This window comes from Haliotis rufescens, unplaced genomic scaffold (genome assembly GCF_023055435.1).
Source record: "Haliotis rufescens isolate VD_foot unplaced genomic scaffold, xgHalRufe1.0.p SCAF_9, whole genome shotgun sequence".
NCBI classification, from domain to species: Eukaryota; Metazoa; Mollusca; class Gastropoda; order Lepetellida; family Haliotidae; genus Haliotis; species Haliotis rufescens.
In genome coordinates, this window is record NW_025964383.1 from 4,477,521 (window position 1) to 4,494,018 (window position 16,498).

Consider the following 16,498-nt stretch of genomic DNA (forward strand, 5'->3'; position numbering starts at 1 on the left):
ATCAACAAATAATAAACCCTTACACTCGCATTTGTACCATGGACTGAACAACTTGAATTTTATTTATTACATAATTCAGTTTTCAATAAAATGGATGCAATTAATAGAAGTATGCAATTAAAAGAACAAAATTTTTATCATGTTTTACATTTTATTATCAATCTAACGTCAAGAACCTGGACTCCCATTATCCATCGTCAAACTCATCATCACCCAAACTCTCATCATTATTATTGCAATCGCAAAACTTAAAAAATGTTCATACAAGCAGATACTTATTCAATGTTTCTTTTTGATGATACGTGACTTTATCGTTTGAGAGATACAGAGATAACTTTGAAATAATTATGAAAAGAACCTTTTTCGTATCACTGACAGAAAAAGCAGGTATCTGGTATTAAAAGTGTGTTATTTTGAATGTTCATTGAAGAGAGCTTTCTATACGACAAAATTGTATATTTTTTATATAGACATGGATGCCAGAGACAAAATACATCTTTTAATTTAAGGGGACTAGTTGGTCATATTTACCCTTGTGATATATTTAGCTGAATGATTATTATAAAAGAACTTTGTCATTATTTTGGACAATAATTGAGTTGTCATATATTCCCTTTCTTAACATACAAACACAAAAATACAAAAATACTATGTTACTGTCAACATATTGTATTATTCATGTTCAAATGTTGAGGCCCATGAACCTCCACCAGAAGCCTGGTCAGAGCAGACATGTGAGGAATGACGAAAAGTGCCCGATGAAGCCAACATAAAATATTGCTTTCCCCATGTGTTTTGCAGCGTCTGTGTGCTCACATTAAACTGCATAAAAGTGCGTCCAAATATGTGGTACTTTTATTATACCTCTAAATAATTTCAATTTTAAGGACATATATCATAATTATTACAGTCCATACGTAACAATTAAGTCTTTTGTTACTCATTCAGCACATTTTTTTACATACTCTTAATTTTAGCCGATTCCTCCTAAATGGTGGTCGACTATGTGGTCCCTTTACCTGTAGCCTTCTCCATTTGATGTTATGCACCGGCAGCAATCACGAAACAAATATAAAACATCGGAGTGAAGACTGCTACCCAGGTCAATACATAGTAAACAGTTGACGATAGATATTAAATTATGTAACTTCTGTTGAATCTTTTTGGGAAATTATCGACGATAGTTTTTTCCTTGATGTGTGAGATGCTGTATGTGCTTTCGTTTTTAGCAATGATACATAAAATTGCAAGTATGTTAATTGTTTTTTGTAATCTGCATTATTTTGCTAATGAATGGTTTACCTAGAATGTATATAAATTAAGATTTCACATCGCCCAAACTTGTTGGTTACGTTCGTCGGCTAGTTAACAGCAGGCAAATGTCAGAAAGTTTATGAACAAAATCATTTGCAAACTCGATAAAAATGAGATATTTTTTACAAAGATTTAAATGAAATTAGATGCAACCAAATGATTGTACTATTACGGGATTACAATGCATGTGGAGTTGTTTGTTCACCACCGTTGCCATGATTGTACAAGTTCCATCTAATTGATGGTGTTACGATTCATTTTGTGTTTGTTTCCAATTACTTACACCGAAATTTGCTAATTTTTAGACATAAAGGAACTTGAGTGTTTTCTTTTTGTCAGCTAACAAAAATATATGGTCAAATGTAAAAAATGATAACATTATAAAAAAAATATCGGACTGCATGCAACTCAACATGAAGTGCCAAAAGATAACAATGGCCGTTTCTGGTAGTTGTATGCCGGGAAATCTGGTTGAAACTTCTTTAACTCGCGATATGTTTTTTTAGGTAAATAAACTACTGAAAGTTTGGCAGAAAGTTTTGATATAGAGCAAGCTGATAATTTATGTATATCATACGTACTTTAAATGTTCCGGAAATCCTTTTTTGCAAATAGATATTGCGAGCTTTGTTTTTGGGTGTCCTTATGCTATTCGCCTGTCGAATGGGATCGACATCAGATGCACGGCTAGTGACACACTCTGTCGAATGGCTTTAGAGCTTAAGAGGCTAAAACAATGACTGGTCGGCTCGGAGTAAGTATACTGTGTCCTAGTGGGATACTCAAGTTAAACTCTGGCATGGTATCTCACGTGGGCTAGCACTATAAATTGGCATTAGTCCGGACTAGTAGCTTAGCTTCATATTCAATTATCTCATATTCAATTATCTCATTAGGATCTGGTGATAGTGAATTAATGTTTGACCAGTGATAACGTGCAGAATGATGACATTTTTTGCAAATACGAAACACTCATAACTCCAGATTGTTATTAGAGTAACATCCCTGTCACACTGTGAACCACTGATAATGCAGTTTTGTCCATTTTTTACCTGAACCAGTGGATTCCATTCTGGAAGCAGTGTTGACTGTATCACCGAACAAGCAGTATCTCGGCATTGTCAATCCTACAACCCCAGCGACACAGGAACCTGGTGATGATATAGAATAGGAAGTACATATTCTGATCTTGTTAGTGTGACACATATATCAGTTCCATCCAGCCTGTGTGGCATATAGATCATTTTAAACAAATAAATAGGTGGATAGTTTCGTATCATCATTTAAAGGGCAAGTTCACAGGAAAATGACCCTATTTTTCTTGTACTTTTCAATATGAAAAGTATTTACCAAGTTATCACAAGCAACTAATTTATTCTTTGAAAGGCATTTAGAAGTGATACACATAAGGAAGAGAATTTATGGATGTCAACTTCTTTATTATGAGGAACACAACGTTTTGGAGTATATGCTTACTCCTTCCTCAGGTGGATGAGTGATATGAGGCAGAGAGCATATATATGTACATGTAAGGACAACAAAAGTAATAAGATAGCAAAAGGTGGAAACTTAACACGGGAAGCCAACAGATAATTGGCGCTGATAGGCGATTAGCAACAGACAATGACAGCCAACACTTTACAGCAATTGGAGCTAACAGTTATGGACAACTAGTCTCCTTTTATTATCTTATCAGGGCTCCAAGCCAAAAGGCTGTAGAGCCCTATTGTAATCGTTCAATTAATTATTAGGGCTCCAAGCCTAAGGGGTGTAGAGCCCAGTTGTAATCATTCGATTTATTATTATTATTATGGCTCCAAGCCGAAAGGTGTAGAACCCTATTGTAATCGTCCGATTTATTAGGGCTCTATGCCTGAAAGGCAAGAGACCTATTGTAATCGTTCGATTTATTATTATTATTATTTAATATTATTCCGGCATTTTTTATTCCAATCATAACCCAAGAACTACAGCTCAGAATCTCTTCAAAATTGGCACCAAGATTTCCAATGTCCTGAAGCAGATACCACAAAAATCCCAAGGCCGTAGGCATGTGTCTGCTGCTTTAGGTGCTTGACATTTTTTGTTCTTTGACTTTGGCCATTGGTCATGTGGTTTGGCAGCCAAATTGAATTCAAGGTTTTCACGGTGTTTTTCGGTACATGTCTTCAACCCATGCTTGTCTTTAGGCGATTATCGGGATCGGGTTGCCAGGCTCCCTGACTTACTACTTTACTTACCCAATTGCCAAATGCTAGCGTACCTTACTCTTGATGACATTTGCGGATTTCTTGGTCGGAAATGGGTTTAGAACACTCTGGTTCACTCTGGCACATTCCAATTTCGTAGCGGTGATGTCCTGCAAACGGTTAACTATCTTTTGACGGAGTTGGTACAAGCAAACCCTATTAGGATTTGAGGTCGGAGACGGGTTCAGAACAGCTCTGTACACCCGGCAATGTCACAGCGTCGATGTCTCCAGCCGGTGCCTACATTTAACGGCATTGGTACAAGCAAACCATTTGAGGATTCGAACAAGCTTGAAGTCAAACAAGGGTTAAGAACTCACTGGGACACATGTGGTGATGTCTCACAAGCGGTTCCTTGCATTTGACGGCGTTTGTACAAGCAAACCATATGCAGATTCGAACATGGACGGCGTCTGAAATGGGTGTAGAACATCCCGGGATGTTCTTGGTAACGTCAATGTCATAGATGCAATGTCTCGCAATTTTTCTCCCGGACTATTTGACCCCTGCCACAAACTGCCATACAGCAGACCTCTGAAAACTTGTATCTTGGAAACTACTACAATAATCATATTGTCCATTTGTAATTGTTCGATTTATTTTTAAGGCTCTATGCCCTGGGACACCCCTGCACACACGTCTTACTTTTGACGGCATTGGTACAAGGAAACCATTTGAGGATTCAAATACGAACAAGGAATGGAACGGGTTCAGAACACCCAAGAATGCTCTGGCTCCCGCCAATTTTGTCAAAACGGACTAATGACATATCAAGTAATAAATTACACTTTAGCATACTAATGTGCACTGCATTTATAAAATGGATTCAAGTTGGCTCGAACTAAATGACTTATTGGCATGAGATGTATTTTGCCCCGTTGCTCGGACATCGCTAGTCCGATTACTTTCACACTCTACATGTGCCTGCTGCTTTAGGTTCTTGACATCTTTTGTTCTTTAACTTTGGCCTTTGGTCACATGGTTTGGCAGCCATTTTGGATTCAGGGTTTTCAGAGTGTGTTTTGGGTACACAGGTCTTCAAAAGCATACGACTCTGAATCCACCATATGAAATGCTACCAAACTTTCTGAGATTTGTCTCCGTACATAACACATCAAACATTGATATATTTGATGGGATAGTTATTAGTTGCGGCCATATTTGATTTTGATTTTGATACCCCCCGGCGTACCATCAACTCATCAAAGGTCCCAATCAGCCATAATCCTATTGTTTATATTACTGGCTTCATCCTTTGTTTATGTCACTGACTTCACCGACGATTGTCATCACTACCCTTGTGTGTACATAACAGGCTTCTCTACTCCAGTATAACATTATCTACTCTACTGTATAAACATTGCCTCCTACTTGTATATATATATACTTGTCAACCACACACTGTATATCACTTGCTTGATAACGGTGTTAGAACCTACACCGAAACGTCACTCTTAATTGTAATAAAGAAGTTGTTCATCCATAAATTCTTATCCTTACTTAGTACTCCAACTTCTAAATGCCTATCAAAGAAGAAGTCAGTGAAATATCAAATTATTAATTACATTATATAATACTCTTATGCACTGTATTATAAAGTGGATTCAAGTAGGCTGAAACTGAATGACTCAGTGCTTCTAGAAATCATAGAGCCCGACATCGCTGCGCGCAACTATATTTTATTATTATTATTATTCCGCCGATTTTTGTAACAGAGCTAGCAAAGTAACCACAGGCTCGATTCCGTTCCCATTTTGTATGTGCATAGAAACAGTTGAGTTCTAGATCGAAACAAATAAAGTTTTGAATATATGTTTTGCCCTATTGCTCTGCAACCGCAAGTCAGATTACTTTCAAACTTTGCATGTGTCTGCTGCTTTAAATGGTTGACATTTCATATTCTTAAACTTTGGTCATTGGTTTGGTGTTTTGGCAACAATATTGGATTAAATGTTTTCACTGTGTGTTTTGGGTACATGTCTTCAAACGCAAACTCCTCTGAGTCCACTGGCACTCATGAAGAGCAACCTCCCCGTGGTGAGTGCTGGGTAACGCTAATAGCTCTTCCCCCGTGTGGAACCGGGGCAGAATGATTCCTCAGCACCCCATTGCTAGTCGTAAAAGGCGACCAAATTGGGCAACCTGTTTGCCGTGGGTTGCGCCCCTGTGTCGGCGGAGGACAGGATTCTGGTAGTTGAGAGCACTGGTTCCAGGAACAGTGTTCCTATGCCCAACACACTACTTTGACCCTTACTTCGCCTAGACGGGTGGTAGAATGGGCCCAATTCTATCAATCGGCTGGTCATGCCATGCCCTGTGCATGGTATATCTCCATTTTGAATATAACCTTATATTCCACATAATAATTATGGAAAACATCACATTTTGATTACAATAGAAATCTGCCTAGAGTCCTATGCCAGAAGGCGGTGGCTCATGGGCCAATCTGGCATTACGGACCTCCGGGTTCTATTTGTCATCAGATAACTGTCTAGGGCAGAACCAGCCTGACTTTTAACCCTGTTTGTCAATAATAGCTACCTGTGTCCTTATTGCTTGAGTATAACACCCTTGTAGCCCTGGTGTTTGTAGTTGGCTTCCACTACATCACCGTCCTTGTTGACACTCCATGGTGGGTTGGGAACAGGGGTGTCGAATAACTTTCTTTCATTATGGCTACCCCACACTTATCTGGTTCTCGCACAAAAAGTAAACGCAGGCATATTGATTCAGATCCTGCAGTATCTTCAGATGAGGATTCTGTACCACATATTGATTCTTGGCCACGTTTTCTGGTTATTGAAGGTGTTGATGGTGAACCCCTCAAAATCAACCCCTTTGTAGTATCAAAATCTATTGAAGGAATATGTGGAACTGTAAAAAATGTTACTCGTCTCCGATCCGGTTCATTACTTGTGGAATGTGCACGGAGACAACAATCTCAAAATCTGCTCCAGGCACATCATTTCGCTGATACTGAGATTGTTGTCTCAGTTCACAAGACTCTGAATTCCTGTAGAGGTATTGTTCGCGACTATGCGAAATGCCTTTCAGATATGTCCGAAGATGAAATTGCTGCAGAGCTTAAAAATCAAGGCGTTACAACCGTCAAAAGATTCTCTAGGAAGGATGGTGATACATTCATTAAAACGAATACCTACCTTTTTATGTTTGCACTGACAAAGCTCCCTTCTTCCATCAAAGCAGGGTATTTCAACATTGGGGTGGATGTATACATCCCCAATCCACTCCGATGTTTTAAATGTCAACAATTCGGACATGGAGCAAAATCCTGTCGCAACAAACAAGTTTGCTCCCGCTGCAGTAGAAACCATGATGGCACTGAGTGCACAGAAACCATCAAATGTGCAAACTGCAGTGGTGAACACATGTCCTTTTCAAAATCATGTCCCTCTTTTGTCAGACAAACTAAGATTCTTAAAATCAAGTACAGCAATGACATTTCATTTGCTGATGCAAAGTAATTACTAGAGAGGGAGTCATCCCCTTCCCCTTCTACTCTATCTTACTCTGCAGCAGTTTCCTCTTCAACTCTCAAAGTAGACCATGGGTGCCAAACGGCAATTAACTGGGTCTCCGATGTGCAGACCATTTTATACAAAATTGATGCTGCGGTCACCCATACTTCCTCTACATCAGGTTCACAAACTGAGCTTTCAGCAGAACCTCTACCAGACACTGACACTGTACCTGACCCTGAAACTCCCCCCGAACCTGTTGCTGTATTGAAACAAAATGTAACTGTTACCAGAAAAGCAAATAAAGAACAAAAGAAAAAGGAGTCTAAGGCCCTTAAACACATTGAGGTTCCTTCTACATTGACAACCCCACTGGAGGTTCATAACTCTTTTGAACCTCTAGATATGGAGGTCACTCCATCGCTGCCATTGCAGCATAGAGGACCTTCCCCACTCTCCCGTTCTCCAATTGAGCCTCCATGAGTTGCTCCCCCAATTTAATCCAATGGAATTGTAGAGGACTTCGGAACAATTTCAATGATCTTCAGCTATTAATTCAGGATTTCAAACCATCTGCATTTTGCCTTCAAGAAACTTTCCTTAAACCAACAGATAATTTTGATTTACGACAGTATGATTCTTACCATTAAACTTTTTCCCGATTAACTTAATAAAATAGCTGATGAATGTATTCCGAAGTCCTCCTCAAATCCTCACATACGTAAACCATGGTTCAGCAATGATTGCAAGCTAGCTAGGAAGGCAAGGAAAAAAGCTGAACACTATTTCCGTCGCCATCCTATGGTCTACAATTTAAATAAATTTAAAATATTAAACGCCAAAGCACGGCGTACATTTAAACAAAACAAGCGTCAATCTTGGCACCATTATGTCTCCAAGATAAATTCATGTACGCCCATATCTAAGGTATGGAACATGATCCAGAAGATTAAAGGAAAGGGTTCTAAATCTAGTATCCATCACCTTAAAAATGGGAATGAATTACTAACCGATACTTCTGATATTGCTAATAAAATTGGTGAAACTCTGGCTCTACACTCTTCATCCTCGAACTATGTCCCTAAATTCCAAAAATTTCAAAAGCAGCAAGAAAAGAAACCTGTAAATTTTAGTTCCGATAATGGAGAAGATTACAATGAAACCTTTTCCATTCATGAGCTCAATACTGCCCTTGGGCAGGCTCATAACACTGCTACAGGGTCTGATAATATACATTATCAACTCTTAAAACATTTACCGCAATCATGTTTAGAAACCCTCTTGATGATATTTGATAAAATCTGGACGTCAGGAGAATTTCCTTCTTCATGGCGTGATGCTATAATCATCCCATACCCAAACCTGGACGTGATCATACTGATCCTTCAAATTATCGACCAATTCCATTAACAAGCTGCGTTTGCAAAACCATGGAACGCATGGTCAATAACAGATTAACATGGTACTTGGAATCAAATGACTTAATCACAAATATCCAATGTGGTTTCCGTAAAAATCGCAGTACCATTGACCATTTAGTTCAACTGGAATCATTCGTTAAGAATGCCATTGTAAATAAGCAACATGCAGTGTCTATCTTTTTCAATCTAGAAAAAGCATATGACACTACATGGAAGCACGGTATTCTAAAAGACTTACATGACTTTGGATTGCGAGGCCGTTTGCCTCAGTTTATATCCAAGTTTTTATCTGACAGACAATTTCAAGTCCGCGTGGGTACTACCCTGTCTGATCATTATAATCAGGATCAGGGTGTCCCACAAGGCAGTATTTTGTCTGTCACACTGTTCAGTATTAAAATATATAGCCTCTCTAAGGTTTTAAATGACTCCATTGATGGATCTTTATTCGTTGATGATTTTAACATATCATGTCGTGGTAAAAACATGCATACTATCGAAAGACAATTACAATTATGTCTAAATAAGATAAATAAATGGTGTTTAGAAAATGGTTTTAAATTTTCAAAATCCAAAACAAATTGTATACACTTTTGTAGGAAATACAAACCCCATAAAGACCCTGATTTAATTTTAGATAGCACTCCGATTAAAGTTGTAAAAGAGGCTAAGTTCTTGGATCTTATTTTTGACCACCATTTAACGTTTTTACCTCACATAAAATATTTGAAAAATAAATGCCTGAAGGCCCTTGATCTCCTAAAAGTTGTTTCAAATTCCAAGTGGGGAGGGGATCAGAAAACCCTCCTTCAACTGTACAGAGCACTTATTCGCTCTAAACTTGATTATGGCTCCATCATCTATGGTGGAGCCTGCAAAAGTAATCTTAAACTTTTGGACTCTATCCACCATCAAGGTCTGAGACTCTGTCTTGGATCTTTCAGAACTTCTCCTATTGACAGTTTGTACGTTGAGGCTGATGAACCATCCCTCAAACAACGCCGAATTAAATTATCCTTACAATATGTCACTAAATTACGCTCTAATAACTCAAATCCAGCATATGACTGTGTTTTTCACCCCCTTTATGAAAATCTCTATAATAAAAAATCATCGGTTCTCCCCCCACTTGGAATAAGACTTCAATCTGATATTTCTGCCGCTAAAATTAATCTTGAAGCTATAGCCCCCACGCAGCTTTTGTCTTCTCCACCTTGGCAGTTGGTAAAGCCAGAGGTAGATCTGACATTAACTAAATTAAAGAAATCGGAAACAAATCAACTTATTTATCAACAAAAATATAATGAATTAAGAAACACATATAATACTTACAAATCTATATTTACTGATGGATCCAAGGATAGTGGCGCTGGCAACAGCGCCACTGTCATTGGATCCAGGACTATCTCCTCCAGATTACCCGGTAATAGTTCTATTTTCACAGCTGAGGCCAATGCCATTTTAACAGCTTTACAATATATCAGTAAACAGTCAAAATATCAGAAGTTTATCCTATTTTCCGATTCTCATTCTTGCCTGCAGGCTATCCATAACATATCATGTCAACATCCACTTTTAATCAATATTATTGAATTATTTGATGAACTTGCTACTGGCCAATACGACATCGTCTTTTGTTGGTTGCCCAGTCATGTGGGCATCAAAGGCAACTCAATGGCTGATGCTGCTGCAAAAGCAGCACTCAACAAATCTGTGACACCACTTCTTATCCCATACACTGATCATAAACCTGTAATCAGGTCTTATATTTGTGATTTGATGCAAAAGAAGTGGGACTCCCAAGTCGGTATCAATAAATTACATGAAATTAAACCAAATATTGGTTACACCTACTTGGGCTGTCAGTCCAGATTTGAAGAGGTCATTATGCGACGATGTCGTATTGGCCATAGCAGGTATACACACGAATATCTTTTAAAAGGTGAGGATCCTCCATTTTTGTATCCCTTGTGATGAAAGAATCACCGTCAAGCATGTCCTGCTTGATTGTGTTGATTTTTCCATCACAAGGGATAAATATTTCAAAGTTTCATCCTTAAAGGATCTTTTTAATATCAGTGTTCATTTAATTATTGTCTTTTTAAAAGAAATTGAATTGTTGCTTAAATTTTGATTGATATGTTTTGTATATAGTATAGTTTTTATAATTGGTAAAATAAATTTGTTAACTGAGATTGTTAGTGGCTGTATCCTCGAAGGGGGTTGAAGTAGTGTTAAATTATTGTCCCCCTGAGGGTATGTAAGACCACGTCTTTCAAAGTATATTTATTTTGGCCACATTTTTAATAGTAGTATATATGTTCGTTTACCTTTGGCTAAATTTGTCATAATCGCCAACAGCTGAAGGGATGATGTAAATCCGGCTGGGGTCCATGCAGGTAGCAAAAGGACTGTAAGTCCCCATGGACCCTAGCATGGTGGTCTACCTTCAGCTGCTGGCAATCTATAGCCTGTTTTTATCTTGTATCGTTATGTATAGTGCTATTCTCTTTTTTAATTCCTTACTTGTTTTATATCTTTTTCTGTGATGAATCTAGTAGTTTTACTGTCCTTCGTTGACAGGTTTTTATACAAGTTTCAATATATGTATTCTGTTTAACTATTGATAGTCACGATATGGCTGAAATACTGCCGATGTGACTTTAAATATTAACTCACTCACACTCACTCACTCACTCTGAGTCCACTAGTAGTATAGACAATGGGGATTCTGCCGCAACCCCACTGGAGCCAGATTTATACCCAATACTGCTACTACAGAGGGAATTGTTTATGCAAAAACAGCGATGCGATTCAACAATCGTCATGAGACTAAACTAAATTGTAATGAAAATATTCTCCATTATTTTTACTCATACGCATGCCATTATTTTGAACAAATTGATATTCAATATTTTTCAAAGTTCTTTGTTCATTTTACTAGGAGACCAGACTATATACTCTCTTTCGAAATTGTAAAGGAACAATTGATGACCGTATTTGGTCAGTTTGACATCACTGATATAATGTATACCTTGTGGTAATTCTCGCCACTTGATAATTTTGTCCCGGAGCATAAATGTTTTTGTTGACATTATTATAGACTTATGTAAGCATTCGTTTAAATGTGATCAAACAATCTATTTTCAATCTCCAACCAGTCTTTTTGGTTTTGACTGGTTTGACTGGAATAGCTCTTAACAGAGTTGAAGGACTTTTGAGTTGTATATTTTCCGTTGTACTGATCTGATCAAGATGGATGCACAACTCTTTATAGGGAACTAAATCGGGTAATTTAACTCCATGCAATGTTTTGTTGGATGGTAATGATATTATTCCTACTCTTACAAATCCAAGTGTAGCTGCTCAGCCATATTCAAGAAGTAAATTCTTTTCTCCACTTTTTTAAATCAGCATCCCATTTGACTAATTTTATGTGAGACTAGCTCCCAAAGGCTTAAAAAATTCATCCAGTGAGCATACGCTGAAATACCCATCAGATATATTGATGTATTTGGGACTACCTGCATCAATTAGTATTAACTCATTATTTCTTCTTGCAGCACTTATATTGGTCCACCGCGGGTAATACGTTACATCACATATAGAGCAACTTCAAGTTGTCCAGCCGAGTTATCGATAGCATGAAGCAGTTGAATAGACTGGCCATTTGTTATTCCTGGGAGTGTAACATACATATTAAATATACAAAGATACTACATCATAACTTAAATATGAAATCAACGTACATTACGAATCAGTCGATTTTAGTAAGTGCCTCTGGTGCTAAGTTTTTTGTTAAATTCCCTGATATCTTTGAAAAATACAGCTTCACGGCAACTAGCGATAAAATGGTACATGATTGGTTCCACAATCCAATGCAGTTTTGGCAGAACCAGTTAAACTTTGCCATATGGTGTGCCACAACGGGATGTGGTGTATCTCTTTATGCCCCAGGATTTGAACTAAATAAGTCTGTTTTATCATTTCACGTGTACTATCAGATAAGACGTACGCTTAAAGAAATTAGTGCTCCATTACCGCAGGATTGAGCATGAAATGAATCAAATAATCCGTACAATAGGTGGGCATATGAGCATATTTGTAAGGAATTTGGTATTTCTACGAGTAAAGATACGCGTCTGAGTGGAGTTAACCATGGTCTAGGTATTCCGTACGCTGGTGCACACTCTGTTAAAGAAGTCAGCGATGATTTACTGAAAAGAGGTCAGCTTCTTCCAAGCTTTGCTCTCTCGAATAACGAGTGGAGAGATGATCGTATGAACTTTAAGGGTCGTGTTGCTTTCACCGTCCAAAAGGTTGAGCAACCACCTGGAAATGCTTGGAATGAATTTCTTTTTGATAAAACAGAAAATATATTTACTAACCCAGGAGTTGTAAGAGTTAATGAATCAATAAGAATTTATGTTTGGGCAATTCTTGGTGCACAATCGCAAACACGAGCGGGAATAATCGGTTCTAGGACGGCGCTCAATGCACAAAAACAGTTTGTCGCAAACGTAGAGGATGCTAGTAATTCACCAGCTGACATACCATCTTCTATAAAATGTCATCAAGATGTATTACTTTTTTACAACATTTGGCCTGGGTGGTGTGGGTGGTGTGGGTGGTGTGGGTGGGATGGGTGGTCCACCTCCACTGGCTAATGCGAGAGTCAAAGTTGATATAATAAATCCAAATGCAGTTAAAATACTGGCAGTGGTTATCGCCTGTTCTCTGAACAATGTTTTAATTTTATCAGCCAGTGTAGTATCATCATTGAGGACTTGATCGATAGTTTCTCTAATTCGACTGATTTGTGAATGAAGTGCCGTTCTATTACCGGAAGCCACTTCGAGGTGGGCCGATCTTTCATCTTCTAAGTTACGCAATCTTTCCGCAACGCGGCGTCTACTGAATTCATCACCCGTCTGTTCAAGTTTGGTTTTCTCATAAGCCAGATGCTCGTCGATTTCAGATAGCTTGGCTGTATTATTGATGAGTTCTCCCAGCATTGTTTGCATTGCCTTGTCAAGGCCTCGTAATTCCCTAATACTGGGCCCCGAGGATGGTGGTACCTGTAACGTGGAATTATCGTAGTAGGTATCCAAGATTTCTCTGAGTCCATCCAAGGCCAGCTTCGAGCTTTCTTCCAAATTATCTTTATCTGTGGCACCGAGTTCAGAACGCACAGTCTGAAGAACCTTAGTAGTCTTCGCAGAAAGTTTTTCATGTGAGTAGTCTACAAAACCTAATTCATTATGAACAATGTTGATGCCATGTTTACTGGCCATCGTAGACAAGGCTGGCGGCTTACAAGTACAAGAATTCATAAGATCAATACCCGGATAGCCACGCAGTCGCAATATTCCTTTACTATCTATTGTAAACTTTGAATAGTCACGACCAATAGGAGTTTCTTTTAAGGCATCGTAATAATCATTTACGGCTGGCTTCAAAAGTTCATCGTTAAGATTCATAAAGCTGGTGTTCATCAGTACCCTCTTAGATTGTTCTAGAATCAGTTATGTTATCTAGACTAAAATCATCCATTTTTATATTAAACATAGGGTTACATAATTTCAATATAAACAATGTCTTCGCAATACGGACGCAAGTTAAACCCACAACGTAGACTTCGGGATCCGTTAGGAGTCAAAGCAATTCACCAGTCTGTAACTATAACTAATAACCCGAGTACCATTGATCAGAATCAAACACTTCTGGTTAACTTTCCTAATCTAGGCGCTCACGATGTGATAGTTCCAGGAACTGCACAACTATCATTTACAATTAATTTGACTTCTGCTGACGCTAACAGAGAGCTGAAGAACGGGAAAACTTACAGTACCAAGGTATTTGTAATCAGAACACAATGACACTGTGTGTGGGTGCTGATAGTGGCGATAATACCATCGTAGAAGATAAGGCTGTTGCTGATGCATCAGGTAACCGATTCTTTATTCCGCTTGACTTTGAATAACTACATAGTCACATGCCCTTTTATCAAGCATCCCTAGGCGATAGGTTAGAATACGAACTCACTTTTAATGACTACAGCAGAGTAATCAAAGCTACTGAAGATGCTAGCTATTCTATTGATAATATCTCACTGGAGTATGATATGATAACAGATCCTGAACAGCGTAAGAAATTGGCACTAGTCCTATAGTCCTTACCAAACTGCCCAATAGTAAAGGCATCCTAAGGGCTAGAAGAAATTGGCCCATTTTAAGGGTTTTGCTATATGTTATCATTATAAGGACTAGTGGACAAAAGCTGTTAGTTTCTAACCCTGCTGAATTAGCCAGACAAATTCGTAACCAGTATACTGGAAGTTTAGCCATTTTGTATGATCACGTGCTTCAACACCGAAAGATCACCAGAACAAAAGAGATACGACGTGGAATATCAATCTTAACGTCCCCGCTAGATCATTGAAGGATTTTTTAATGTTTTTTGGGGACCCTTCTGAAGCATTTCAAAGAGATACTGAGAAGTTCTACAATCCCAAGATTACAAAAGTAGAATTGACTATCGAGGGCGTGCCTAGTCAATTATATAATCAAGGCATGCGAGCATATCAACACTGAGATGAGATTAAAAAACTCCCTTCTATGAAACGAAGCCCAGAAGTTAACACGGTCGTGAGAGATCTGTCTCTTGGGGATGTATTGCTGGCTGAATTCCTTGCCACGAAGTATTCACTATGGCTCGACATGCAAACCACAGATGATGGCCAACTACACGGTAGTGGGCGGAGAATAGAAAATGCTAGTGAGGGTGTTACTATACAGATAACAAAGCTCTTCGAAGCGGCTGGTAAATTAAACATATATTTGTACGTGATTATGGACGCGCAACTTAATATACAGAATGGAAGATTCGTGCAAGCGATCTATTTATAATCTTTTACCTAAAGAACCGCACCATGCTATCATCTGCGGGCAAAGGGGTTGCGGAAAAACAGCTTTTAGTCTAGATATTTTACAAAGTCATTATCGGGATGTTTTCAACCATATTATTATTCTGTGTCTGATTATATTGGGTAATGAATGATCCCGGGATGTGCAAAGTTGATCCGGGCAATCGTTTACAAGACTGTTTACAAGATTGTCATGAAAAATACAAAAGAGGATCAACCCTTTTCATAATAGACGACTGCAGTGTGAGTAAAGAACTTACCAAAAAGAAAGATATGATTTCGTATTTAGCATTCTCCGGACAGCATATGGAGCATAGCGTTTGGGTACTTACTCAAAAATACAACTCTGTTCTGAAAGATCTCAGAGAGCAGACCAAATGGGTAGCCCTGTTTCATTGCAAAGACTGAGATTCATTTGAGGAATGTCTATGTGAAAATGATGTTATTTCTACCAAGCTCGAGCGAGATAAAGTACGAAAACTGTTAGCAGAAACTAAGCACTGTAAACTCGTATTAAAAACTGCTTATGCAATTGCTTAGCAAAAAAATAGCAAAAATATAGCAAAATTATAGCAAAAATATAGCAAAAATAGCAAAAATGCGATAAATTGAACATTAGTGGTGATTATGTAATAATGTGGTTTGAAATACTCATTCTTTCACAACAGTTTATTATTTCGTGCTGTACAGGATATGCAATATTTCATTATGTTAGACTTAAATATCTTCTTAGGGATTACATTATAGAATGCGATGAACTTATTGAACAACTGTTCCAAGATGAGCCAGAACCTTTAGATAAACATAGAGAAAGACTTGCTGCTTTGGTAGCCGGTGAAAAATGTTCCCAATATTTTGTGGGAAAATTATACCACTGAAAAAATTGATAACATGACCGACGAAGAAATTTAAAAACTGTACGCGCATTACGAGTCTAGACTGGGAGCTACCATGACTAAAACAATAGGTTCTGCTGTGTTAAAACTATACATAGTTGTAGCTAGTACGTTTCTTCCTATACCGGCAGAAAATCGCTTGTATTTATGCGAATCTCTCGAGAAAGACCCATTCATCGAACGCAGTAAGCTGTGAGTTTTATCAAAGATACGG

General features: G+C 38.1%; 1 protein-coding gene across 1 annotated transcript in view; it reads right to left on the reverse strand.

Annotated features, from left to right (window-relative positions):
- The window catches only part of LOC124151459 (retinal guanylyl cyclase 2-like), a 596,567-nt gene that overhangs the window by 117,728 nt on the left and 462,341 nt on the right, over window positions 1-16,498 (reverse strand). Inside the window, exon 15 of the mRNA XM_046523944.2 lies at window positions 2,367-2,465. Within this exon, the coding sequence (XP_046379900.2) occupies window positions 2,367-2,465 (99 nt within the window). The remainder of the gene's footprint in view (window positions 1-2,366; window positions 2,466-16,498) is intronic.